Raw genomic sequence first — 23,474 nt, forward strand, 5'->3', positions numbered from 1 at the left:
CAGTGCTGGCTAGCTAAATTTGACAATGAGCCGAAAATATTTGCAATTTCAAGCTGTTTCAGCTGTTTGCTGGCCGCTCAATCGCAAGCTGAGCAAGCTATTTTAGCTATTTTTGGCTCTCTTACATCTCTTACATTAGTTAAAGCTAAAGCAGTTGGCAGCACAAAGAAAGAGCGCAGAAAGAGGAGGAGTAGCAACAGCAGCAGGCAGCGGGCTGTGGTCGAATCAGCGGGCGAAGGGGGCAGCAGCAGCAGCAGCAGGTCGCCGGCTTCAGTCACAAGGACAAAAGCCAGTTGACATTATGGCTGTGTTTATGGCATTGTTTGTGGGCTTTTTTGCCCCAGACTGTGCGCCACTCTACTTGTGAGTGCGAGAGAGAGAGAGAGAGAGAGAGAGAGAGAGAGAGAGCGGAGTGGGAGTGAGTGAGTGTGTGTATGTGTGCATGCTGTTGATATTATATTACATTTTATAAATTACATTTTGTGCGCAGGCTAATGCACAACATAAAAAGCGAAACGTTGATTTTTGCCTTCACTTGCATACAGTACAGTTTTGATACTCTCTAGGGAATGTAAAAGGCGGGCTATATTCATTTATATAAACGTTATGCTTTTAAAGACTTGATATGTGGAATATATTCGTTATGTACAGGCACGTCACAGTTTGAGCATCTCTTACAGTTTTAGAGCAGTCGCTTCTCCAACTGTTAAACAGCTGCTGCCTGGTAGAGTATTGCACAGTCGGTTACAGTCGATATTTTATTATGTTTAGCTGCTGCTGCTGTACATTAGCAGTCGCCTGCAGTGAGTCCTTCGTCCTTCGCTTGAGTTTGACTTCAATTGCGCCACGGAAATGCATTAAGAAATTCAACTTTGGACCACGCAGCTGCAGTGCACCCATCTGACCCCCCTCCTGCCCCTATCCATCGCCAAGAATGCTTTTAATAGGCACTTGCATAATACACCCATGCCACCAACCCCTCCCACCCCTCTAACTGGACAATGGCTTGGGGCGTTTTGTATGCGATTTGAATGGGCGTGAGCTAATGCGATGTCTAGCCAATATTTCGATTCGAGATGCCATATTATTAGAATGGCGCAATAGGCATATTAGAAATGCGACTATGCGCTTATTCTAAGCGAGGCTCATGTACAGTGAATAGCCGCTAGAGCGAACTCTCTACAGATAATGAAGTTCGCTTAGAAGATATATATTGAAGAAATATTCAGAAAATAAGGAAACAATTAATTAAGACTTCTTTTTATATAGTTTTTATAAGAAAAAAAAAAAACAACAAACTTTTCAATTTTGGTTGCAATAAATCTCGAATTTGTTCCAGAGTTCTTGCGTCTACCATTAGAAAAGTTTGTTTGTGCGTTCTAGGGATAATTCTTATACAAATTAAAGTTGTATAAGAAATAGAGTCCTATAGAACGTTGCATAAGTGGAGTTTTTACAGTATGCTTATGCCTTCTAGGGATATTTCTTGCTGCAAAATGCAGTTGCATATTGGGAGCATTCACTGTACGTTCACAGATATTGATTGAAATTAGTCAAATAGAATGTTCCTTAAATGCAAGTTTTACTGTAAGTTAAAAATCTCAAATTTCGAGTCTCGAAAAGTTTATCTCTACAATAAAATTCTAGTCCCATAGAATGTTCCACAATTGGGGTGTTCACTGTATGTTTATTTTGTGTATTTTATAAATCAATGCATTAAAACGAAACCAATTCAAATAACAGGCTAATGATATGAGAGCATTAATGCACCCAAAAAAAAGGTCCCCCCCACCAATCAATGCAGCCCCCTAGCCCACTCCCCCACCTCCTTGTGGAGCACACAACATTTATATAAATTTGTTGTATCAATTTGTTGTGTGTGTGTTATTTTTTTATGACAAATAATCCGCTTTCACAGCAATTGATGTCAGAATGAATCGACGCAAAATGAAAGTTAATACCCAACAACGGGACAATTGATTGAGGCAGGTGATAAGCCTCAGCTGCGATAGGGCCAACTTCTCTATATATACTCTCTGCCTTTTTTTTCGTGATTAAACATTTCATTTGATGTGGCTGTCGATAAGGCTAATGATCAGGCTCCGGCTCAGTGCCGCGGGCCAATATCATATTATGATTGTATTACACATATTTGGCTTTAATAATACGAGAGGAGAACAAAAAAAAAAAAAGGGAAAAGGTTTTTCTTATCTGTTTGATTTCGTATTAAATTAGTGTCATCAAAATGTGGCCGCAACTGTTGCAATTCCCACGGTCGGGCCCTTATCGGACGCATTATTTACAATGCGGCATTAACAATTTATTAAACAATTTTATGGTGTTATCGTTGCGGCTCGCTGCATTACGCATACGCCGCATGGGCTCGCGCCTCATTTCGCACCCATTCGCGCACTTGTTATGTAATTTCCGTTATGCATTTCCGCCCACTCGCGACCACACCCCCTCGGAAAAACCAGCGCGTAATTTGATTTATCTGCTGCAGTTTGGCAGCATGCACGACACAGTTCATTTCCGTTGACATCGAGTTGGGCTCATCAGAAGTAGCCACTCATTTGGGTCGTTCCCGTTTTCGATATCAGCTGCACAACACACATTATTGAAATTTCAGTAAATTTATGTTTTAACTTTTAATTGTATACCGCATTTCTTAGATTTATCTGTCGAAAAAGTTGCGTTAGTATTTATTCATTTAAATTGCAGTATTTTAGGGCGTTCCCATTTTCGATTTCAACTGCAAAACACACAAATTTAAATAGGCCTCTTTCTTCAATTTTATGATAATAACATAATTATAATGTAATTTTATAATACTAAGTTTTGTAAGTATTTATGCAAGTTGCATTCAAATTGTTCCAGTAAAATGCCAAATAACACGAACGTAAGGTCGTAAAAACTATTTAATTGCATAATTTTAGACGCAATTCGGATATTAATTTCCTTTGGGGAACTCATGAACTTAGAGCTGAATAGCTTTGGGTTAGGTCAATGGCAGAAGAATCTAATCTAATTCCTTATTAGAAGAAACTTTTTTGGGCAACCGCCTCAAGAAATGAAAATTGAATGGAGACAAAATCTTTGCTACTCTGCATTCAAAATATTAGTAAAAATAAAAATAATGATAATAAAAAATATAATAATAATAATAAAATAAATATACTTGCTTAACAATTGAATCCCAACGTTTTCTCCTCAATTCCGACCGCGATTTCCATTGCCAGAATGCCGCTGCAGTTGTTTCGCAATTCATTGTAGCCTACTTATTGGCGCTGGGCAATTTGTTATCCTCGTCTCGCGCGCATTGTTCCGATTGTTCGCTCAGCTGGAGCCTGGCTGCGAAATTGGCTTCAATTATGCGCCGCATTATGAAATTATGAAAGTAAGTAGCTGCTTTTGCTGATGCTTTTGCTGATGCCTCAGTTGCAGCTGCAGCTGCAGATGCTTTCGCTTTGGCCAAATGTAATTGCCGCAATTTGTTGCAGTTGCAGTTGCAGTCGCTAATAACGTTTATTAAAACCATAACAACACCCCAGCCCCAGCCCGCTTGAGGGCCATTAACAATATGCCAGGCATGGCTGAATGTTGCATGCGGCATATGGCATGTGGCATGTTGCATATGTGTTACGTTGGCAAATTATGCAAATCCTTGTGAAGCACATTAATGACAATTAATCGCTGCAAATTAAACTGATGACAATGCGCCAGATATGCCACAAAGATTTATGCTACCCCTCCTCTCTCTCTCTCTCTCTCTCTTTCTGTCTCGCCCCTCTACGCCCTTTTATGCATAATTAACTGGTAATTTATGAGCTAAGCTATCTCAGCCGGATAGTTGATAAAGTGCTCGCCATTCAAGCGTCCCAAGTCGCGCTCCTCCTGCGCCTGCCGCCGCTCCTCGTGCCGTCCATCCAGGCCTACGCCTATGCGCTCGATAAATTTCGCAGAGCGATATCCATTTTTCTAGAAAAAAAAAACAAAACAACATTCCATTAGATACTCTACATGGCTGGTGTAGCGACTCGCACCTCGTAGTAAATGGAACGCGCCTTTTTGGCCGCCTCCGGGTCAAAGTTCCAATCGGTGCGCACGTGGGTTATGGGCTCGCCGGCGACATTGTTCTGCAGCGTCTCGCTGATGAGACGCAGAATGAATCCATCAGCCGGCTGGCTGTACAACAGCAGCAGGGTGCACTGCAAGCGAAAGAGTATTAGTATAAGGAGTATCAAGAGAAAGAGTATGCTCTTTCTAATCCCACATCAATCAAAGCTGATTGAATGGATTGATGCATGATTTGAGCTTTAAATCAAATCAAACTGTATTTCGATATCAATTCTTATCGATATCATCGAAGCGGCGCAAGTTATCGATAACTGGAATCAAAACTAATCTGCGCGATAAATAGAAGAAGCTACGCTTAAAATTTCAGTGTTGCCCATTTGCTTTAAGTTCGAGGCTTAAAAACAAAGTCTTCTTCGAACTCTGTTACTGCACTTGAAAAAGGTTAATCGAGGTGTGACTGTTTTCATTTTTTATGACCTGCTAAGTCCAGTAAACACTACTCAAGGCACTTGAAACTTTTTTTTGAATATCGCGCCACATTATTTATCCCAGTCTAGCGTTAACTTTCGTTTTCAAGGGCTTGAGTCATGGCTTGAATATTTTGCACAAATGCGACTTGTCTTACACATTAATTTCGGCTCTCTCACTTACCGCAAACGAAAACACAAACAAAAATCTCATTTGCAACATTTTCTGTGGCTTTTGGCGTTTATTTGGTTTATTTTTGATTTCTTGAAGCGCGGCCCGTGCGAGTCACTGGACCATTGATCACTAAAACCGAAACCGAAACCGAAGCCGAAACCGAAGCCGAGAAATCGCGCAGTTGCATAAAACGCAGCCAAGCGCCAACGCAAATATCGCACGAATAACAAGAAATAAAGAAGAAATATCGAAAAAGATACGAAACGAAATACTCGTACATCTTGTTTGGCAAACAAAACAAACGCCGAGAAGTTGCACCGTTATGCGGATGGCAGACAGGGTTGCCAGCTTGGCTACTTTCTGGCTAAATTGTGCTGCTTCAAAATTGATGCTCTTAACAGATTTGACTATGTTAAGTTATGTTATGTTAAGTGATATTATGTTAAGTTACTAATTGCCCATGTTTAGTTTTCGGCTGAAAATGCCATGTTACCATATGCCTGCAAGCTAATTCAGCTATTTCTAGCTATTTTTAACATAGCTCTTAGCTACAGCTGGCAACACTGTTAACTAACAGTTAAGTACTGAGAGCGACAACGCAAGAGTGAGAGCGAGAGCGCGCTTAAATAAATATTCAATAAAGCACAACAAAAGCAACAACAACAACAAATTGAGTTTGGTAAGAAAAGCATATTTAAGCTTTGTTTATCTATGGCCCAATTTATGAATGCAAAGACAATATAACAAATTAGATAAGTCCGCATAATTGGAGCTGCATTGAACCCTGGCTTTGAGCGCGACCTTCAGTTTAAAACTTTAAGTACTCTACAGCAATTATTGTCGCGCATTTATGTGCCTTTTTAATGGCACATTTTAATGGCAGACCAAATTTGTGTTTACGGCAGACGGAACTAAATTGTGGCCAAAGGTTAGTGGCACCTGGCTTAAAAGAAAAACAAATAAAAGACAGTATGAATACGCGTTGCTGTCAAAGAAAGTGCGCCAGACTTCCATAGAGGAAAGAAACTAAAAACAAACAAACAAAAAATAGCACAAGATACAAAGAAAGACAAGACACAAACTGGTTGAACGCATTATCATTGCAGAAGTTACATAATGGCTTCGTCATCATCATCATCATCATCATCATCAAGATCATCATGCAGAGACAGCAAACCAGAAAGAGCCAAAGACAACACTTTAGTAATTTGGCCTCAATTCCGTTACAGCTTTTTGCACTGCACTTTAACAGCTGTGCGACGCCGCTCTCCCAGACTCTCTCTCCCTCGCTCTCGCTCTGGCTCTCTCGCAAAAGCTACGTGCCTGGCTTCACGTCAGCGAATTGAGCTATTAGTTGCGCTTGCCGCTAGAAATGCAGTCAAAAGCTTTTATTAAACTTCCGTCTGTTGTTGCTGCCTTCAAGGAAGCGCCTTAACAGCTGCTTAAGCCCGTGTTATTTAACAGTGTCAGAACTTTCACTTTCATTGAGCGCTGTTAAGAGCGCACGTATTAGATCAGAAGAAGATTTCAAGCAGACTTTGGTTGAGCTTTTATTGGCGCGCAGCTTTTAAGCTTTCGAGCGGACGCTCTGCAACACTCGCTGGCTTCAGACTGGAGTTCAGTTACCAAACAAAACGCGCGCGGTTAACAACACAGGTTTGCGCGTTGCGGCAACAAATTACCGTTAGCGTGAAAAACGTGCCCAGCCAATCAGTTGTTTTGGATATTCACAAAATTTGTGGCGATGGCAAATTTAAATACACTGCTGCTGCCAGTAAGTCTTGAGAGAGCGCGCGTCGTGCATTTCACTTGTCGCTGTTGTTGACCCCATCAATTAACATGGCCAAAGCAATAGTCGCGCTCTGACACAATTTCCGTGTGCCGCCTGCGCGAAAGTCGCACCAAAAAGAAAAGTGCCTGCACGAAAATGTGGCTGGAATTCACAATGAGCATTGATGTTGTTGTTGCTTTGCACTCATTGGTCAGCGCAGCGACACATTTTGAATTGATGTCGCGCCAATGTGATTTGTAATCAGCGCACGACCCTCGCCAGCGAGAGAGAGCGAGAGAGAGAGAGAGAAAGACCTTGAAATGTGCCCATTGCCCAATTCTGCAAACGATCGTTGCGGCTTTTCCGCTCTCTTTCGCTCTCTCTCTCTCTTTCTTGTAGGTTGACCAATTGAAGAGCTTACAAAATGTGTCATAATCTCAAAGCTGCGCTCAGGTTGGCCACTTGTTGTTGCTGTTGTCGCTTTGCATTGCATAATCGTGGCCAATAACCGTTTTTAACTCATGCAAAAGTTGGGCCAAATTACATGTGCATTTATTACAGCTTTTATGTGCCTGACACACTGAACTAATGAGCCGGCTTTACTTAACAATAATTGCAAAACAAAAACTGATTATCTTGCCTTTTCAGCTCATTTTACTAATTGTTGCATTTGTCGCGCACACATCCTACGCTACGGTGCAGCCGCGTGCGCCCAACTTCCAGTACTTTGAACGGTAAGCAATGGCACTCAACACTAATGAAAATCTTATTTATAAACAAATTCTTTGAAATAGGCCCAAATATCGTTATCCGTACTATGATGAGAATGGCAGGGGAAAATTGCTGTATGGCTATGGCGGACCGGATTTATACCAATACAAAACCTATACACCTCTGGAGGGCATACATTAAGCAGCTTTAAATATACATTAACAACTATTTGTTTTAATTCTTAATGAATTGTACTAATTAATTTATAAAAACCTAAACTAAACGCATTTTAAAATAAAACAATTTGCGCGCCAAAGTGGCAGCATTGAAAACTAGATGGCGATGCTTTGCCGTGTTGCTTTAAACGCATTTCAAAATGAAACAATGTGCGCGCCAAGGTGCGAGCATTGAAAACTAGATGGCGATGCACTGCTTTAAACGCATTTCAAAATGAAACAATGTGCGCGCCAAAGTGGATGCATTGAAAACTAGATGGCGATGCACTGCCTTAAACGCATTTCAAAATGAAACAATGTGCGCGCCAAAGTGGCAGCATTGAAAACCAGACGGCGCTGCTTTGCCGTGTTGCTTAAATAGGCGAATGGCACAGTTGAGCTGTGAATGGCACATTTCCAAAGCCAGCGACAAAGAGAAGGCATTTCTTAAATATTATTAACTTGAATTAAAAGGACGTATTAATTGTTTGTAAATATAGATAAAATGTCACGCAAGGAGGCACTGTCACAGTTCATTAATCAAATACACGGCCGACCCGTGGCCGTAAAGCTAAACAACGGCGTGGACTACAGAGGTGGGCAACCCAAATTGTTTGCCGGCAGCTGGAAAAACATATTTCTTGATTAATAATTAATGTTTATAGGCGTTTTGGCCTGCTTGGATGGCTACATGAACATCGCACTGGACCAGACCGAGGAGTACGTCAACGGGCAGCTGAAGAACAAATACGGCGACGCCTTCATCCGCGGCAACAATGTGCTCTACATATCCACACAGAAGCGTCGCGTGTAAAACTAATTAACTTAGATTTATTACATAAATACAACAATCACATCTCGTTTGTCAAAGCTCAGCTCAGCTCGTGCCGTATTCCCTGGGTATGGCGCCAAAGTGGCGCAGCTGGCGCAGCGAGTAGCCGGAGCCGAGCGCCGCGATCAGCCGCTCGCCGCGTCGTCCGAATTTGCGCTCGTACGTGGGGCGCCAGGCGCGTCCGAAGTGCGGATCGAAGGGTATTTCGCTGGGCTGCTGGAAGGGTGAATTGCCCAGAAAGAGGCGCTCAATATAGTCCAGGACGGCCTTCTTCTTCTGGAAGTGCACCAGCAGCGGATGCGCCTCCGGCGAGTCCAGATTCTTGAAGTACTCGAAATTGACCAGATCCACGTTCGAGAAGTCGAAGGTGGCCTGCACCATGCCCAGCTGCAGCACGCACTGTATCCAAAGACAAGGCCAATGTTAATGTGGTGCTTGGTGTGGACGCAGTGCGTCGAGCTAATTGCCACTTACCATTAGGGCGACTGCAATTAAGACGTATTTGCACATGACACTCGCTTCGATTTAGCTAATTGATGTTCCGCCTGGGAGCTGGAGCAGCTTACGCTTTCCCGCACGGCATTCAACTGAATTTGAATTAATTCGGCCACGGCTCTGCGTTGTCCACGTTGTGTGTGGATTGTCAGCGCGATTTGCAATATAATTTCCACTCTTGTCTTTTGTCGTAATCAATGCCATATTACCCAATCCCAATCCGCCTGTACCGCCCGCCCAGCCAAAATGTAAAAAGACAATACGGCCCACCACCTCGGCTAATTAATTGATATGCATGGCGCATGAGCTAAGGGCCTCGCCCCCCGCCCCTCGACGCCAAGCGACGCTTGTGATAACCAGTCCAAGCGTAAAGAGCTGCTGCCGGCCGCCCAAATCAGTCTTCTTTCAGCTAAAAAAAAGTAGCTGAATTTAAATATTTTAAATATCTAAAACTAGCTTAATTATCCTAGGTACAAATTTGGAATAAATAGCTAAATGCGTTAAGCCTTTTAACTGGTTCCGGCTGACAACAGCTCGAAAACAGCTAAATTGACAGCACACAACAAAGTCAGTGCTGCCAATTGCAGCTAAAAAATGAGTAGCTGAATACAGCTAAAACAAGCTAAATTAACGTGCTGCGATAAGTAGCTAAATCGGCTAAACTCTTAAACCGGTTCCGGCTGAAGATATCTCAGAACCAGTTCAAAAGCAGCTAAATTGGCAGCACTGCACAAAATACATTTGTTTCGCCTCACACGCTACAAAGCCAGTTTTCCCAACTGAATACAATATTTGAAATAGCTAAAACAAGCTGAAGTAGCTTGGGTACAAATTCATAACTAAATACGTTAAACTCTTAAACTGGTTCCGGCTGACGGCCTCTCAAAAACAGCTAAATTGGCAGCACTGCACAAAACACTGCATTTGAAAAAAGCGTTCAATTTGAATTTATTTTCGAATATCGTTGTTCTACGCGCTCTCAATAAACGATTGCAAAAAAATAAAACATATTTAGATGAATACAATGCAGAGTTAACTTGTTGAATTTACGTGTAATGGTAGCGTATTGTTGTGTGCTTGTTGCCTGACTATTTTATTATTTATAAAATCACATTCCTATTATTTATAAATATATATATAATGCGTATTATTGCTCGTGATAATTTGCAAATTGAAATTTCGCGCTTTTCAACTTAAATTTTTGTTTTCAGTTAATCATAAAGAATATTCAAAATTACAACAAAAGAGCTGACTTGGGTTAATCGGGCAATTAAAACAATGTGTGTGTGGGTGTGTGTGGGGAGGAGGGGGAGATTTCATAGCGTGTTTTTAGTTGGCCCAAGACAACAATTGCTGCATAACTGGATCATCTGCAATGTACAACAACAAACAGGTTAAACAGTTTACAGGGTATTTACGGAGCCCGCACACTCACCATCATCCTCTGGCTTGGTGGCCGACGCAACGGTTGCCTTTTTCTTTTCCTTGGCCTTCTCGGGCAAATCTTCGGTTGGCGCTTCTGGCAACGTGGGCGTTGGCTCTGGTATGCCAATAATTTCCTTATCAAAGTTCTCCTGCTCCAGTTCATCGAGTTCCCGCTCGAGATCCTCATCATCGAGATCGGCGCCAAAGGCGACCGGATTCGAAATGGCATCAGAAATTTCGCGCGCCACATCCTGTTGCTCGGCAATGTCATCCATCATATCGTGCACCTTGTCCACATCCCTGCAAATCAAACAAAGAGACAGCAAGTCAGGCATACCCGTTTTGGGAAATGCGATACGATATACTCACATGTTCTGGTGCGCGGATTTGAGCGCATCCGCGGCGTTCTTCATGGTGGTCAATACGGCAGTATTCGTGTTGGCGCTCTCCAGAGCCTCGCGCTGCATCTCGATCGTGGAGAGGGTGCCATCGATTTGTTGCAGCTGCTTCTCCAATCGCTTCTTCTTTTTGAGCGCCTGCAGAGCCACTGCAAAAACGTTGCCGAAGACATAAAATAATTAAATACAAATAAACGGAGCGAGACAACTAAAATAAACAAACGAATGAATCCAAAGATGCGATGACAAATTTTGTTACGAGACTTTCTTGCCCAATACGAGAATACGAATCTATGAGTTTTGCAATTGAGTAAATGTTTATATTACGTTCTTATGGTTAGCATAATTATGCGTATATGTCGGGGGTGCGTCCATGGCAGCCAGCGGATGTTTGTATGTAGGAGCGCATAAAGAAAGGCGAAGAAATATATAGAATACTTTTTACTTTAAATTCTAGCACTGGCGTGGCAATGGAATTGTTATATACATATGTTTATTTAAATGCAACAACAACAAAAACAAAAACAAAAGGCAACCGAAAATGAGTCATAAGTTTAATCTCTGATTTGTGGCAGTGTAGGAAATCCCTGATGTTTAGTTAGTATCGAGCACTTACCTCTTTTGTTTTTGGATGCATTTTTTCGTGCTGTATTTAACTCTTCCTCGATTTTGGACTCGAGAAATTCCTGTTTTTTGATCAACATGTTCTCGGTCTCGCGCAGCTTCTGTATCGCCTCGCCCGTCGTTGGGGCCACCTCCTTTTTGGCACCAAACATTTTCCCAAAGAAGCTCATCCTGTTTTTTGTTGTTTTTATGCTTTTTACACGCGCACACAGCACTAATTCTCTATTAAATTAAGTTTTTCCTATTGCGTTCTTCCACAGACGTCGTCTGCTGTTTTTGTCTACAGTGAAGTGTGCGTCATCGTGTTATCGAAAAAGCCTGCAGCCAATAGCACATATGATTTGAAACCGATAGGCAGCATGCAGCCCTGCTGTTAAGCCATTTTATTCGCCAACCCTGGAGCCAATTGCAGAACAGGGCTGTCCGCTGTAATGCATTAAAAACAAAACACATTACGAATTATGGCAAATCGCACAGTTAAAGAGGCGAAAAACGTGCACGGCACCAATCCGCAGTATCTCATCGAGAAGATCATACGTTCACGCATCTATGATTCCAAGTACTGGAAGGAGCAATGCTTTGCACTTACCGCTGAACTGCTGGTGGACAAGGCCATGGAGCTGCGTTTCGTTGGCGGCGTCTACGGCGGCAACATCAAGCCGACCCAGTTCCTGTGCCTCACACTGAAAATGCTGCAAATCCAGCCGGAGAAGGACATTGTTGTGGAGTTCATCAAGAATGAGGAGTTCAAATATGTACGCGCTCTGGGCGCCTTCTATTTGCGCCTCACCGGCGCGGCCATCGACTGCTACAAATATCTCGAACCCCTCTACATAGACAATCGGAAGCTGCGTCGACAAAATCGCGCCGGACAGTTCGAGATCGTCTATATGGACGAGTATATAGATGAGCTGTTGCGCAATGATCGTGTGTGTGACATTATATTGCCGCGCATACAGAAGCGTTCCATACTGGAGGAGAATAATGAACTGGAGCCCAAGGTGTCGGTGCTGGACGAGGATCTGGATGACGAGGTGCCCAGCGAGGATGAGGCCAAAGACTCTGAGGACCAGGAGTCCACTCGCCAGAAGAACAGTTCGACGACTTCAGTGCGACGTCCCCGTCGGGGCCGCTCCAAATCGAAATCGCGCAGTCGAGAGCGGGACAGAGACAGGCGCGGTGCACCGAGCAGCAATGCACGCTCCAGGGACTACTACGATGAACTGGAGGAATATGACCGCCAGCGCAATCGTGTGCGCAACCGGGACACACAGAACCACAGCACCAACTACAACGACGACTACGATCGCCGGCAATCTGGACGCAATGAGAACAGGCGGGACGGAGAACGCGACAGACGAGATAGGGATCGCGAGCGGGAACGAGAACGTGAACGACATGGGGACAGAGAACGCGACCGGAATGGTGAGCGAGAACGGAACGGTGAGCGCGAAAGGAACGGTGAGCGTGAACGTGAACGGGAGCGGGAACGCAGCAGCCGCTATGAGCATCGGGATAGAGATTCACGCAATGAGCGCGAACGTAGACGCTACTAAAATTTGCGCCTAGTTTAATTATTTGCACACCTTTAAGTAAAAACGTAAAGCTCTAAAAACAAATTGTTTTTACTAAGGTTGGGAGGGTTCTGTTGAAAATGAACTAAAACTGGTTCAAAATAAAGCACGCTAAAACGCGACAAGTGGAAACGGCACATTACGCGCCAAGCAGCAGCGATTTACTCAAAATGGCATGGTAAACAAAAACAGCTGTTGCTGCGAATGCAAAGCTTTGTTTTTTAGAAAGTTTGTGAAGCGCTGAATGGGTTAATGTGCACAAGTGAACATAATATTATTAACTAGTATTGGCTGAAGTGTAAACGCAGCAGGGCACAAGCTTCGTTACGCTAAATTACTCACGCACACACCCACACACACATATAAACACTTCGAAAGCGTTAACGTCGCAAATTCTAAAGAGCGCGAACCGTGTCAGTGGCTGATTTGAGCTCGACGCGCAGAGACTGTGAGATAAACGAATTGAATTGTTTTGTTTTAATAACAACGCATCATGATTTGCTAGTTCCTTTGTCTAAACAAATCGAACATCTGTTGTATTGTTATATTGACAACAATTAAATATTTAAAAGCGCACGCTGATGCAATAATATACAATGAGCACCTCACCCCTGGTAAACGATTCCGTGGCTGACGTTGAGCATGAGGAGGCTGCGCCACGCCTACTTGATGCTGCCCGCTCGGAGGCAGACGCCGAGGCGCCAGCCCTGGCAGGACACAACGACTCGGCCCTGGCCGCCAAATGGTTCATACTGGAGCCTGCCGTGTTTCTCATATTCATGGGCCGCAGCTTGATCGGTGCGTAAACTAAATGACAATACCCATTAGTTCGTTATACTGATAGCTCACTGTATGTGTTTTAGGGGCGGTCCTACAGAATCAAATTCTGTACCAAACCTGTGTGACGATCATGCACTACAATGAAACCGACTGCGAGCCGCTGCTGGGCAACGATCGCGGTTCGGAAGCTACAAAAGTAAGTTTAATTAAACACCATAAATTATCTTATATAGTATACGATATACGATACGATATAAGCCCATGTTTACTAAAGCATGGCATCGTAATTATATTTCGTGCACTCGGAACGAAATGTGAGAAAAATCCTATACATATTATATATATTCTTGATCAGTTAGCTTATCTTCCTTGAGGCAGTCAAATATGTGGCAATTCGTCAATTAAAGGAGTCTTACTGTACGAATGGGTTAAACTTCCGGCGATCCGATAATAATATATATTCTCTTCTTCTTATCTCAAAGGGCGTTAGTTATGCGAATTTATTATTCATTCAGATACCCAGATACTCCAATTTATTCATGCGGGCGATTAGCCATACAAAGTGTTTCATTGCCTCCACAAAGCATCATCAAGAAATCAAATCAAAGCAACTATTCGACGATCTATTGTTTGCGTCGAGAGATAAGGCTCGGACACATCTGTAGACATATTGGAATCTGGCACAAAGCTATTGTCCCAGTTTTAAACGGGTGGGGGGAGGTGTGCGGGGCTAATGACGGGCAAGTAAACATTTAAGAATGCATGACTAATTGTTGGGCTTATCGGGAAAATTATCGATCAAGGGATATTTCGGCGTAGCTGTGCCTAATGGAACGCAATGAATCATTTAAGTTGCATGTCAAAACAGTTGTTCCTATAATTGTTATTCACGAATTGTTTACGCTTGCAGAGGCTAGAAATTAAAGTTCAGGGCTATTCGGCGGACATAACAATGGCCATATCGCTCCTGGAGAGCATAATACCCGCCTTCGTCAGCCTCTTTATTGGACCCTGGTCGGATAAATTTGGACGACGTCCCATATTGCTGACAGTCTTCACAGGTTGCCGTTGACAATAAACATGGCAAATCCGTGCATTTTCAATTAATGTTTACTTAAACCTTCCAGGCTACGTGGCCGGCGCTACGATATTGATTGCCATCGGTGAGGTGACCACGTTCCAGAACATCAGTCCCTGGTGGTACCTGCTGCCTTCGGTGCCCTCCGTTTTAAGCGGCGGCGCTTGCGCTTTAATCACTGGCATTTATTGCTACATCTCCGATGTGGCCAAGGAGCGCAAGCGCGCTTTGCGGTGAGTTGAATCCCCACCCTTGCAACTGCTTCGTAATCATCGGGCATATTTTTAGCATGGTGCTGAATGAGGCATCGCTGTGCACCGGCATGATGGTCGGCAATGTGGCCAGCGGTTACATATATGCGGCGACGGATGCGGTCACACTCTTTGGCATTGCCGCCGGCTTTATGTTCCTGGGCCTGCTCTATGTGTACTTCCTTGTTCCGGAGAGTTTGCCGGACGAGGATATGCATCGGGGTTCACGTGTTCGCGAATTCTTTCGCTTCGGTCTGGTCAAGGATCTCGTGCGCACCTGCTTCCTGCCGCGTGCCAACTACGATCGGGCCATTATCTGGCTGACCATGGTGGCGCTGACCATAACCATCTTCAACATGGAGGGCGAGAACACGGTCAATGTGCTGTTCATGCGCGAACAGTTCGACTGGACCATCAAGGACATCAGCCAGTTCAATGCGGCGCGCATTGTTATCCAAATAATTGGCAGCGTGGCCGGCATGATTGTGCTGCGTCGCGTGCTCAAGGTGTCCATCATCAGCATGGCGCTGCTCGCCCTGGCCGCCTGTGTGCTGGAGAGCACAGTGCGCGCCACCGCGCACTATTGGTGGGAAATGTATTTGGGCATGACGCTGGGCATGATGCGCGGCGTCCTGGGACCCATGTGTCGTGCCATACTATCTCATGTGGCGCCGGCAACGGATGTGGGTGAGTAGCTTTCAGAGCCGGATTGAGGATGATACTCTAATGACTAATGATTATTATTAACAGGCAAAATCTTTGCTCTGACCACATCAATGGAAATGGTTTCACCACTCGGCGCTGCGCCGATTTATACGGCTGTTTACAAGGCGACGGTTGCCTACTATCCGGGCGCATTCAACTTCATTAGCGCCGGCCTATTCTTTCTGTGCTACATTCTAATGGCGTAAGTGGTCTACTTGAAATCTATTATCAATTACTTAAATATAAATATCTGTCTTTCCTGCAGCATCATCTTTGGCATACAGAAGTCGATGGGCAGTGCCAGCGCCTATAAGGTCATAGGCAGCTAACCATCTCGTCTCTGCTTGGCTTAGTTCAATTAAAATACCTTAAATATCCGACTTGCTATTTGTGATGCCTAGACAGTTTTTTGTACAGTATATAGAATCAGTTTTTATATCAGTGTGTAAAGTATTATCATGATATTTATCTTTTTTGTTCGAAACCTAATTGTAATTGTTATTGTACATTGTTTTTCAGTCTATTTGTAACTGCCCATCAGAACTGACAATGTAAATACATATAGAGTTTTTATAAACTGAACATATACACATTTAATTTATAGAGAATGACACCAATAATTATACGGAGCAACTAAAATGAAATTAAAAAAAACTGCATTTTCATTTGTATATATGATATAACCCTTATATAGACTTCAAACTGGTTTATATATGCCGAACCATAACCCGAACCAGTTAAGGAGAACTAGTACCAAAACATTATTAGCTTGGGCCTTAATTTCTATATGAAAATCTGCTTTGTACGCGTCAGAAAACAGACATTTAAAATGTGGCCCGCAATTTCTATATGAAAATATTAAATGATTTGCAATATTTTCAGTAGAACGGGCAATCAATTTAAAATTGAATTATTTCATAAAACCAAAGCCTGGCTCACAAGGGGCGAACAGCTAGTTCAAAATCTTATACAAATTTTTGTTTAGCTTGCAACCCTGTCAGTTAAACACACACAATTCAAATGAGCTGTCGATTTAAATAATGTTTATGTGCAGCCCTGGCAGTTAAACACACACAATTCAAATGAACTGTCGATATAAATATTGTAAATGTGCACATTAACCATCAGAACGGAGTTTTGCCGCATAACTAATGGGATCTGTTTGCATTGTTTATTTGTTTTTTAAATTTCAAACTACTCGTTAAGTTTATTTCTTATTAGAGAAACGGCGCTTTGGGCAACCACATCACACACGATTAAATACAATTAGTCATAAATATTAGGCTAATGGGACGTACTACATAAGCGGATCAGATCGGAACGGTTGTTTGTCTTATTTTAGCACCTTGGCGTAGTACTCTTGATGCATAAACTTAATGCGTAGCACACAGCTGCAGAAATGTTTCAACAATTAGCATTAAAGCGTACACAAATCGGCCCAGAATCGGCGCAACTTACCCGATAAATATGAACGACATGAGATACAGGCCCGCGCTCACAAAGTTGAAGAGACCCGGATAATAACCCAGCGAGCACTTGTAGATGAACGTGTAGAGCGGTGCGGCCACTGGAAGCACGAAATCGAAATTAATTAACAATAATTAAGAGCTGGACCTGTAGGCCTTACCGAAAGGTGCAAACGATTGCAAAACATTTTTAATTGAGAAAATTTTTCCTGCAAACCAAAACGAAAGCCAGGCAATAAATAACTAGAAATCGTCAAATCGTACAAATTAATCGAATACTCACCCAAATCTGAGGCAGGTACTATATTTGAGACAATGGTGCGGCACATGGGCCCGCCAATGGACCGAAAGACGCCCAAGACGACGGACAGATACATGTGCCAGGGCTGCGTCGAAAAGCCCCTGGCCATATTCTTGAGTATTTCCGAGGCGAACGCGAGCATCGCCAGTGTGACCACCGACAGGCGAAAAATCTGCGAATATACTTAACCCCTAAGATCATCCCGCATATACTCTATATTGTAATGCCCACCTTGCGCAGTATCAGAAATCCGATCAGTGCACCCACCATGGGCACCAGGTGGCTAACCGTCTCGTAGAATGTGTAATCTCGCACGGACCAATGGAACTTTTCGCGCACAAACAAATACATAACCGTCATGACGCCGTCTGAAAAGAGAAGAAGGTTATTTACTGTATCCGACTAGTCGCTACCCTTTAGCCAGCTTTCAATTGCTGTGCTTCGTTGGAATTGGAATTCAATGTAAGCTTTCTACTTCCTCTCTGTATAGAGATCGGCGGAGTTATGTCAAAACGACCATAACTACCCCGAAAACTTTAAATGGTCATATCTAGGCCAAATAAAGCCTGATAGGGGCCAAAAAGGGAGGGGCTAGTCGGGGAGGTCCGTAGAATCCGCCAAGATCGACGGCGAAGTTATGTCGCTTTGAAACGTCATACCTCCATGATTAATTTAGATCGGCGGAGTTATGTCGCTTCAAAACGACATAACTACCCCGAAAAACTTTAATAACTATATCTCGGCCAAATAAAGCCCGATAGGGGCCAAAAAGGGAGGAGCTACTCGGCGAGGTCCGTAGAATCCGCCAAGATCGACGGCGAAGTTATGTCGCTTTGAAACGTCATACCTCCATGATTAATTAGATCGGCGGAGTTATGTCGCTTCAAAACGACATAACTACCCCAAAACTTTAAATGGTCATATCTCGGCCAAATAAAGCCTGATAGGGGCCAAAAAGGGAGGGGCTAGTCGGGGAGGTCCGTAGAATCCGCCAAGATCGACGGCGAAGTTATGTCGCTTTGAAACGTCATATCTCCATGATTTTTTTTAGATCGGCGGAGTTATGTCGCTTCAAAACGACATAACTACCCCGAAAACTTTAAATGGCTATATCTCGGCCAAATAAAGCCCGATAGGGGCCAAAAAGAGAGGGGCTACTCGGGGAGGTCCGTAGAATCCGCCAAGATCGACGGCGGAGTTATGTCGCTTTGAAACGTCATATCTCCATGATTAATTAGATCGCGGAGCTATGTCGCTTCTAAACGACCATAACTACCCCGAAAACTATAAATGGTCATATTTCGGCCAAATAAAGCCCGAAAGGGGCCAAAAAAAGGAGCAGAAGGTTATTTACTGTATCCGACTAGTCGCTACCCTGTAGCTAGCTTTCAATTGCTGTGCTTCGTTGGAATTGGAATTTAATGTAAGCTTTCTACTTCCTCTCTGTATATACAACAGTTGGTTAGCTATTTTCAAAAGAGTCCTGTTCCAACTTACCAAAGACAAAGATGGACAGGCACATGGCCAATGTGACTAGCCAAATAATTGCGCGCGCATGATTCTCGCGCGGCTTGGGCAGGTGTTAACCATCTCTCGGATGTGTGAAAAGCTGAAGAGGCCAGCCCTTTTGGCATCCGGCTGCTGCTTGGACTGGGCTTGTGCTCTGGCCTTCACCTTGGCGGCAGCTGTTCCACATATTTCGCCAACAGATCCTCATCGAATGTCATGTTGGGCGTAGCCGGTGTGGGCAGCTGATGTATATGTTTCTTCTGTTCCGCTTCGAAATCGGGATTCATCAAGATGGGCGGACAGTCGATGGACATGCATTCCGGCTGCAGATCAGACGCCGTAATGGGCATCTCCTTCTCGCCGCTGGCCGCGTTGCGGCAGCCCTCTTCGGCCTCCTGCGCATGCCGTATGTGCAGGCTCTCCGGCACAAAGAATATGACAAAGAATGTGCCCAATGTGGTTATGCAACCCGAGATGCCAATGGTCGTGGCCGCATTGGTTGCCGCATAAACGAAACTGGACAACAGCGAGCCGCTTGTGAGCCCAATGAAGAACAGCGACTCCATGAAGATCATGCTGGGATAAAAGACTTTGGATTAGCTTGGACAAAGGCTAGGGCCTTTAAAAGAGCTCTGCAGCGGTTAATTCATTTGCAACATGTTCGAGCTTGAACAGTTCGATCGAGTCGAACGGCTCGAGCTAATTGTTCGTGTCGCGTTATGGCTAACTCTTTGCAGAGCTCTCTGACTTGTAACCTACCGATAAGGCCGCGTCTTGGTATCCGTGATGTCCGAGATGAAGCATAAGCCGCCACGGAGAATACACAATTGCCGCCGAGCAGAGAATGCGGCACCGCGGCCGCAATATACCACCAGGGATTGATCACGTAATAGCTGGACAGCTCGCAAATGGCAGAAGTGACCAGAAACGAGAGGGCAAAACCTAAACAGACTATTCAATTACACTGCACACACATAGTATATACGTATATAGTTGGGTATGTACCTATCATCGATACTGTGAGCAGCGGCTTGCGTCCATAATGATCTGACCAGGAACCAATAAAGAGGCCACAAAAAGCGGGAACAATGCTCTCCAGCAGCGTGCGCGATAGAAATAGATTTGCCACATATGGCTGCAGTTCCGTTTCAATTGCCTGTAAAATAATACGATATAGTACCTAATATACCTAAAGACAGTGTTGCCAAAAAATAGCTGAATTAGCTGCTGAGCACAGATTATAGCTGAATGCTTCTTAAAACAAGCTAAACGTAGCTAATAAGCTTGCTAAAAATAGCTGAATTTGCTAGCTGAGCAGAACTGTAGCTGCATTCAATATTAAATCTAGCTTTAAGTAGCTGAATAAACTTGCTGAATACTAAATATAGCTGAATGCAAGCCCAATTAACTTGCAGTTACAATTTGTGGCTAAAAATAGCTAAATGAACCTGCTAAACACATGTGGGCTAACTCTGTTTACATTTTTAACTACTTTTTGGCTAGTAATTAGATGAATTGTTAAACGCGTCTTATAGATTAGAGCATTTGGATGTGCGAACCTTTATCTCGGCGCTGGCATTTTTTATCATCCAGCAATTTGCAGTCGCTGACATTGTAGCGAAAGATCACCGTGCAGGTCTGGTAGATGATCTGGTTCCTCAGGATGGTATCTGGGGAAAAACACTGCGGAATAGCAAATGCATACAGATAATGCTAATTCGAGGCACTTACTGGACAATGTGAGCGAAAATAAGAGCATAAAGACGACCGGTTTCGATGTAGAACATATGAAAGATGCGATGCCATTGGAACTGCGAAGACGCTTCAGTGTCAAGATGTGCGCGACTTTTCGACCATTTGAGCAGCTTTAAGATTCTAATTGTTAATCGCAAGTCGCGAATCAAATACTGGTTTTATATTGTTTGCAAGTTCAACGGATTCAAGACCTCAGCCAATTCGCGTAGTTACATTATATGTTTATTAATTAGTTGCTGGCAAAACTTTAAACAATGGCAAGAGGCGCACACAAAAAAGCACTTATCACAATGAGCACGTCACAGCCTAATTCAAATTACGTATACGCTATATATGCACTTATATACATTTATACACTTATATGCAAGCATTAACTGTCATATCGGGCTGGATGCTTGGCCGTTTAATATGAAGCCCGGCGCCTTTTTCGACTGCGACAATTATTTACAATTGGAGTTGGATTCTCGAATGAGCCTCTAACGTTAAGTCCGAGCGTTTATATATGCGGCCACAAAGGTAAAACAAAAAACAAAAAACAAAAAACGGAAGGAAACCCACGTCAAATAGAACTAAAACTAAAGCCGCACAGAAATATTCCACAACACTTGTTCATCAAAAATCCAATGTTCTAGTTGTAGATTTTCGATATATGCACACGTATATATATATATATATATATATATGTGTATATATATTTGTATATCGCGTGTAAGCCGATGTCTGTTGTTGGTCAGAAAAATTCCGTTCCCGACTATTGAGTTATAGTTGGGTCTGTTGTTGGACCCCGAACAGCAGCTTGATACGGCGACGGCAACGTTTCCGATTCGTTTAAATTCGATTTCACTGCGTTGACGGCTTAAATAAGTTTTTTTTTTTTTTTTTGATTTTTTTTCGGTGACTGAGCTGAGACTCCCCGCCGTCCCGCCTTATCACCTGCAGCACCTGTGGCTTGTCTAGGCCCAGAAACTTTTCTAATCCTCAGTTTGTTTGTTTCGTTTTCTTACTGCCAGTTCGTGCAGTTCGCACGCGCCAAAGCCAAGGCCCGCAGGAGGGTTCCATCGAAAACAAAACTCTTAACAAATGGCATTTAACAACGACTAATGCTGACTGGTTAGATTAAAAACAACTGCTTTTAACAATATATACATACATATTATATAAATAAATGTCCACTCTTAGCTGAAACAGCCCGTGCTATGGGTAGCATCTAGATAATTAATCAAATGTCGAACCGAACATGCTCGCATTATTCTTTTAAATCAAGGGTGCAAAAATAAAAAAAAATGTGACATCTAATTTAAAATTAGCAAATGAAATTAGCGCTCAATTTAACATGAAGTTAACACCACTCATTCTGCTGGGAAGTTTATTTATTTGTGTTTATTATATTATATTTATTTGTTTTCATGCCCATCCATCCATATATATATACATATATATGTATGTGTATTGTAAGAGTTTGTCAAGTGACTGCGCACACGCCGTTGCCTGGAAATTAACAGAGGAGCAGCCCGTCGAAGCGTGCTGTTATATTAACCCATAGCTGAGGTCGAATCGAAAATTGTTTAGTTATATTTCGAATTTTTTTAAATTATTGTAAAATATGGCAAATGGCAAGCGCAATTACACACGTTATTTGCCGGTGTGTTCGCTTTTTTATGGTACCAAGCTGATCAATAAAACCCCCCTTGAAGTGCACAGCTAGACTTCACACATTGGTTGGTGCTTATTTTTTTTGTTTTGTTTATAATGTGCAAATACGTAAATAGATATTTGTATTTGGCATATTAGCCAATTTGTATAATTGATGTGCGAATTTGCCGAATGACTGGCGAATTAAGCTCTTTCTTTTCTTTTTGCTTAATATCAGTTTTATGGCTGAGATATCACTTGAAAATGGGTTCGTAGTGTGCGGGATGCGTGGCTTTCTTGCGCCAGACAACGCTGAAAGTAATAAACAAGAACGATTATTTAGCATAGTAATATTTGCATAAATCTTTAACAAATTGGACACGCACAGCAGCAAAATAATCGCGAGTCCAAATAAATTGGCGCTGATCAGATTGAAACAAGCCCGGCGCACTGCTCAATGTGAGCGTGTAAAATATTATATACAGTGTGGATGAGGCGAACGGGGAGAGCGTTTGCAGTACGCTGAGCATCGCAAAGACTTTGCCTAAATAGAGAAAGAAAAGATACAAATGTAGCTTAAAGATACTTTTCAAACGAACGAAAAGAATGATACAAATATAGCTCAAAGATACATTTCGAACGAACGAAAGAAAAGATACATTTTAGAGGAACGAAAGAGAAGATACAAATGTAGCTCAAAGATACAGTTAAGCAAATCTAAGAAGAGATACTGAAAAGATAACTGAACGAAAGAAAAGATACAAATGTAGCGCGAAGATACATTTCAAATGAATCAAAGAAAAGATACAAATGTATCTGAAAGATAGATCTTAAGAGAAGAAAAGAAAAGATACATTTTAAACGAACGAAAGATACAAATGTAGCTAACAGATACATTTCAATCGATCGAGTGATGAGCCACAAATGTACCTCAAAGATTAATTTTAATAGATTTACGCACCGCGCTCCTCGCCTGGCAACAGGTTAGTTATCATGGTGCGGCACATGGGATTCACCAGAGATTTGAATATGCCCAAGCCAATGGCCAGATAGATTTGCCAGTCGACGAAGGCGAACGCTTTCATCAGACTGCTCGCCGCATGACTCAGCAGCGAGATGAGGGCCAGCCACAGAATTGCCGACTTGCTGCACTGCAATGGCAACAACAAATATTATCTTAAGATATGTTATATATAATTAATATCATTTGTAAATCCCACCTGGCGCAGCGAC

At 42.9% G+C, this 23,474-nt stretch overlaps 8 protein-coding genes and 1 pseudogene across 8 annotated transcripts; 4 read left to right on the forward strand and 5 right to left on the reverse strand.

Annotated features, from left to right (window-relative positions):
• Positions 1-3,500: 3,500 nt before the first annotated feature.
• On the reverse strand, positions 3,501-4,887 carry LOC116650916 (uncharacterized). Its single transcript, XM_032436068.2, has 3 exons — positions 4,729-4,887; positions 4,044-4,208; positions 3,501-3,978 (listed from the first exon to the last, which is right to left on the reverse strand). Exons 1-3 carry the CDS (start codon positions 4,765-4,767, stop codon positions 3,829-3,831), a joined length of 354 nt encoding a protein of 117 aa, XP_032291959.1. The 5' UTR covers positions 4,768-4,887; the 3' UTR covers positions 3,501-3,828.
• Positions 4,888-6,332: 1,445 nt separating this feature from the next.
• On the forward strand, positions 6,333-7,536 carry LOC6635887 (uncharacterized). Its single transcript, XM_002059376.4, has 3 exons — positions 6,333-6,493; positions 7,139-7,224; positions 7,285-7,536. The coding sequence occupies exons 1-3, from the start codon at positions 6,464-6,466 to the stop codon at positions 7,400-7,402; spliced, it is 234 nt and encodes a 77-aa protein (XP_002059412.1). The 5' UTR covers positions 6,333-6,463; the 3' UTR covers positions 7,403-7,536.
• A 284-nt stretch (positions 7,537-7,820) lies between these two features.
• On the forward strand, positions 7,821-8,291 carry LOC116650883 (U6 snRNA-associated Sm-like protein LSm6). The gene is made up of 2 exons (XM_032435846.2): positions 7,821-8,012; positions 8,082-8,291. The coding sequence occupies exons 1-2, from the start codon at positions 7,922-7,924 to the stop codon at positions 8,228-8,230; spliced, it is 240 nt and encodes a 79-aa protein (XP_032291737.1). The 5' UTR covers positions 7,821-7,921; the 3' UTR covers positions 8,231-8,291.
• LOC116650877 (uncharacterized) lies at positions 8,100-9,636 on the reverse strand. Its single transcript, XM_032435791.2, has 2 exons — positions 8,723-9,636; positions 8,100-8,647 (listed from the first exon to the last, which is right to left on the reverse strand). Exons 1-2 carry the CDS (start codon positions 8,756-8,758, stop codon positions 8,294-8,296), a joined length of 390 nt encoding a protein of 129 aa, XP_032291682.1. The 5' UTR covers positions 8,759-9,636; the 3' UTR covers positions 8,100-8,293.
• A 139-nt stretch (positions 9,637-9,775) lies between these two features.
• LOC116650853 (charged multivesicular body protein 4) lies at positions 9,776-11,488 on the reverse strand. The gene is made up of 4 exons (XM_032435733.2): positions 11,183-11,488; positions 10,538-10,715; positions 10,179-10,468; positions 9,776-10,113 (listed from the first exon to the last, which is right to left on the reverse strand). Exons 1-4 carry the CDS (start codon positions 11,358-11,360, stop codon positions 10,073-10,075), a joined length of 687 nt encoding a protein of 228 aa, XP_032291624.1. The 5' UTR covers positions 11,361-11,488; the 3' UTR covers positions 9,776-10,072.
• Positions 11,489-11,585: 97 nt separating this feature from the next.
• LOC6635979 (pre-mRNA-splicing factor 38-like) lies at positions 11,586-12,809 on the forward strand. The gene has a single exon (XM_002059372.4). The coding sequence runs from the start codon at positions 11,652-11,654 to the stop codon at positions 12,744-12,746; it is 1,095 nt and encodes a 364-aa protein (XP_002059408.1). The 5' UTR covers positions 11,586-11,651; the 3' UTR covers positions 12,747-12,809.
• A 187-nt stretch (positions 12,810-12,996) lies between these two features.
• On the forward strand, positions 12,997-16,160 carry LOC6635978 (probable peptidoglycan muropeptide transporter SLC46). Its single transcript, XM_002059371.4, has 7 exons — positions 12,997-13,562; positions 13,628-13,740; positions 14,455-14,605; positions 14,672-14,855; positions 14,911-15,560; positions 15,624-15,780; positions 15,844-16,160. The coding sequence occupies exons 1-7, from the start codon at positions 13,361-13,363 to the stop codon at positions 15,905-15,907; spliced, it is 1,521 nt and encodes a 506-aa protein (XP_002059407.1). The 5' UTR covers positions 12,997-13,360; the 3' UTR covers positions 15,908-16,160.
• Positions 16,161-16,678: 518 nt separating this feature from the next.
• On the reverse strand, positions 16,679-20,653 carry LOC116650928 (probable peptidoglycan muropeptide transporter SLC46; annotated as a pseudogene).
• A 1,643-nt stretch (positions 20,654-22,296) lies between these two features.
• LOC116650911 (probable peptidoglycan muropeptide transporter SLC46) lies at positions 22,297-23,468 on the reverse strand. The gene is made up of 4 exons (XM_070210757.1): positions 23,462-23,468; positions 23,203-23,392; positions 22,628-22,785; positions 22,297-22,553 (listed from the first exon to the last, which is right to left on the reverse strand). Exons 2-4 carry the CDS (start codon positions 23,324-23,326, stop codon positions 22,482-22,484), a joined length of 354 nt encoding a protein of 117 aa, XP_070066858.1. The 5' UTR covers positions 23,327-23,392; positions 23,462-23,468; the 3' UTR covers positions 22,297-22,481.
• Between the last annotated feature and the right edge of the window lie 6 nt (positions 23,469-23,474).

This window comes from Drosophila virilis, unplaced genomic scaffold (genome assembly GCF_030788295.1).
Source record: "Drosophila virilis strain 15010-1051.87 unplaced genomic scaffold, Dvir_AGI_RSII-ME tig00000020, whole genome shotgun sequence".
NCBI classification, from domain to species: Eukaryota; Metazoa; Arthropoda; class Insecta; order Diptera; family Drosophilidae; genus Drosophila; species Drosophila virilis.

Excerpts from the sequence above, each read along its gene's own strand:
- LOC116650916 (XM_032436068.2), bottom strand. The coding sequence starts at position 4,767 with ATGTTGCAAATGAGATTTTTGTTTGTGTTTTCGTTTGCG. Across the intron at positions 4,209-4,728 it reads TGTTTGTGTTTTCGTTTGCG|TGCACCCTGCTGCTGTTGTA; the intron begins GTAAGTGAGAGA and ends TTTCGCTTGCAG. Across the intron at positions 3,979-4,043 it reads CGCGTTCCATTTACTACGAG|AAAAATGGATATCGCTCTGC; the intron begins GTGCGAGTCGCT and ends TTTTTTTTCTAG.
- LOC6635887 (XM_002059376.4), top strand. The coding sequence starts at position 6,464 with ATGGCAAATTTAAATACACTGCTGCTGCCA. Across the intron at positions 6,494-7,138 it reads TAAATACACTGCTGCTGCCA|CTCATTTTACTAATTGTTGC; the intron begins GTAAGTCTTGAG and ends TTGCCTTTTCAG. Across the intron at positions 7,225-7,284 it reads AACTTCCAGTACTTTGAACG|GCCCAAATATCGTTATCCGT; the intron begins GTAAGCAATGGC and ends TCTTTGAAATAG.
- LOC116650883 (XM_032435846.2), top strand. The coding sequence starts at position 7,922 with ATGTCACGCAAGGAGGCACTGTCACAGTTCATTAATCAAATACACGGC. Across the intron at positions 8,013-8,081 it reads CAACGGCGTGGACTACAGAG|GCGTTTTGGCCTGCTTGGAT; the intron begins GTGGGCAACCCA and ends TAATGTTTATAG.
- LOC116650877 (XM_032435791.2), bottom strand. The coding sequence starts at position 8,758 with ATGTGCAAATACGTCTTAATTGCAGTCGCCCTAATG. Across the intron at positions 8,648-8,722 it reads TAATTGCAGTCGCCCTAATG|TGCGTGCTGCAGCTGGGCAT; the intron begins GTAAGTGGCAAT and ends CTTTGGATACAG.
- LOC116650853 (XM_032435733.2), bottom strand. The coding sequence starts at position 11,360 with ATGAGCTTCTTTGGGAAAATGTTTGGTGCCAAAAAGGAGGTGGCCCCA. Across the intron at positions 10,469-10,537 it reads AAATCCGCGCACCAGAACAT|GGATGTGGACAAGGTGCACG; the intron begins GTGAGTATATCG and ends TTTGATTTGCAG. Across the intron at positions 10,114-10,178 it reads CACCAAGCCAGAGGATGATG|ATGATCCAGTTATGCAGCAA; the intron begins GTGAGTGTGCGG and ends TGTACATTGCAG.
- LOC6635979 (XM_002059372.4), top strand. The coding sequence starts at position 11,652 with ATGGCAAATCGCACAGTTAAAGAGGCGAAAAACGTGCACGGCACCAAT.
- LOC6635978 (XM_002059371.4), top strand. The coding sequence starts at position 13,361 with ATGAGCACCTCACCCCTGGTAAACGATTCCGTGGCTGACGTTGAGCAT. Across the intron at positions 13,741-14,454 it reads GCGGTTCGGAAGCTACAAAA|AGGCTAGAAATTAAAGTTCA; the intron begins GTAAGTTTAATT and ends TTACGCTTGCAG. Across the intron at positions 14,856-14,910 it reads GAGCGCAAGCGCGCTTTGCG|CATGGTGCTGAATGAGGCAT; the intron begins GTGAGTTGAATC and ends GCATATTTTTAG.
- LOC116650911 (XM_070210757.1), bottom strand. The coding sequence starts at position 23,326 with ATGAAAGCGTTCGCCTTCGTCGACTGGCAAATCTATCTGGCCATTGGC. Across the intron at positions 22,786-23,202 it reads GTTGCCAGGCGAGGAGCGCG|GCAAAGTCTTTGCGATGCTC; the intron begins GTGCGTAAATCT and ends TTCTCTATTTAG. Across the intron at positions 22,554-22,627 it reads CTCGCGATTATTTTGCTGCT|CGTTGTCTGGCGCAAGAAAG; the intron begins GTGCGTGTCCAA and ends TATTACTTTCAG.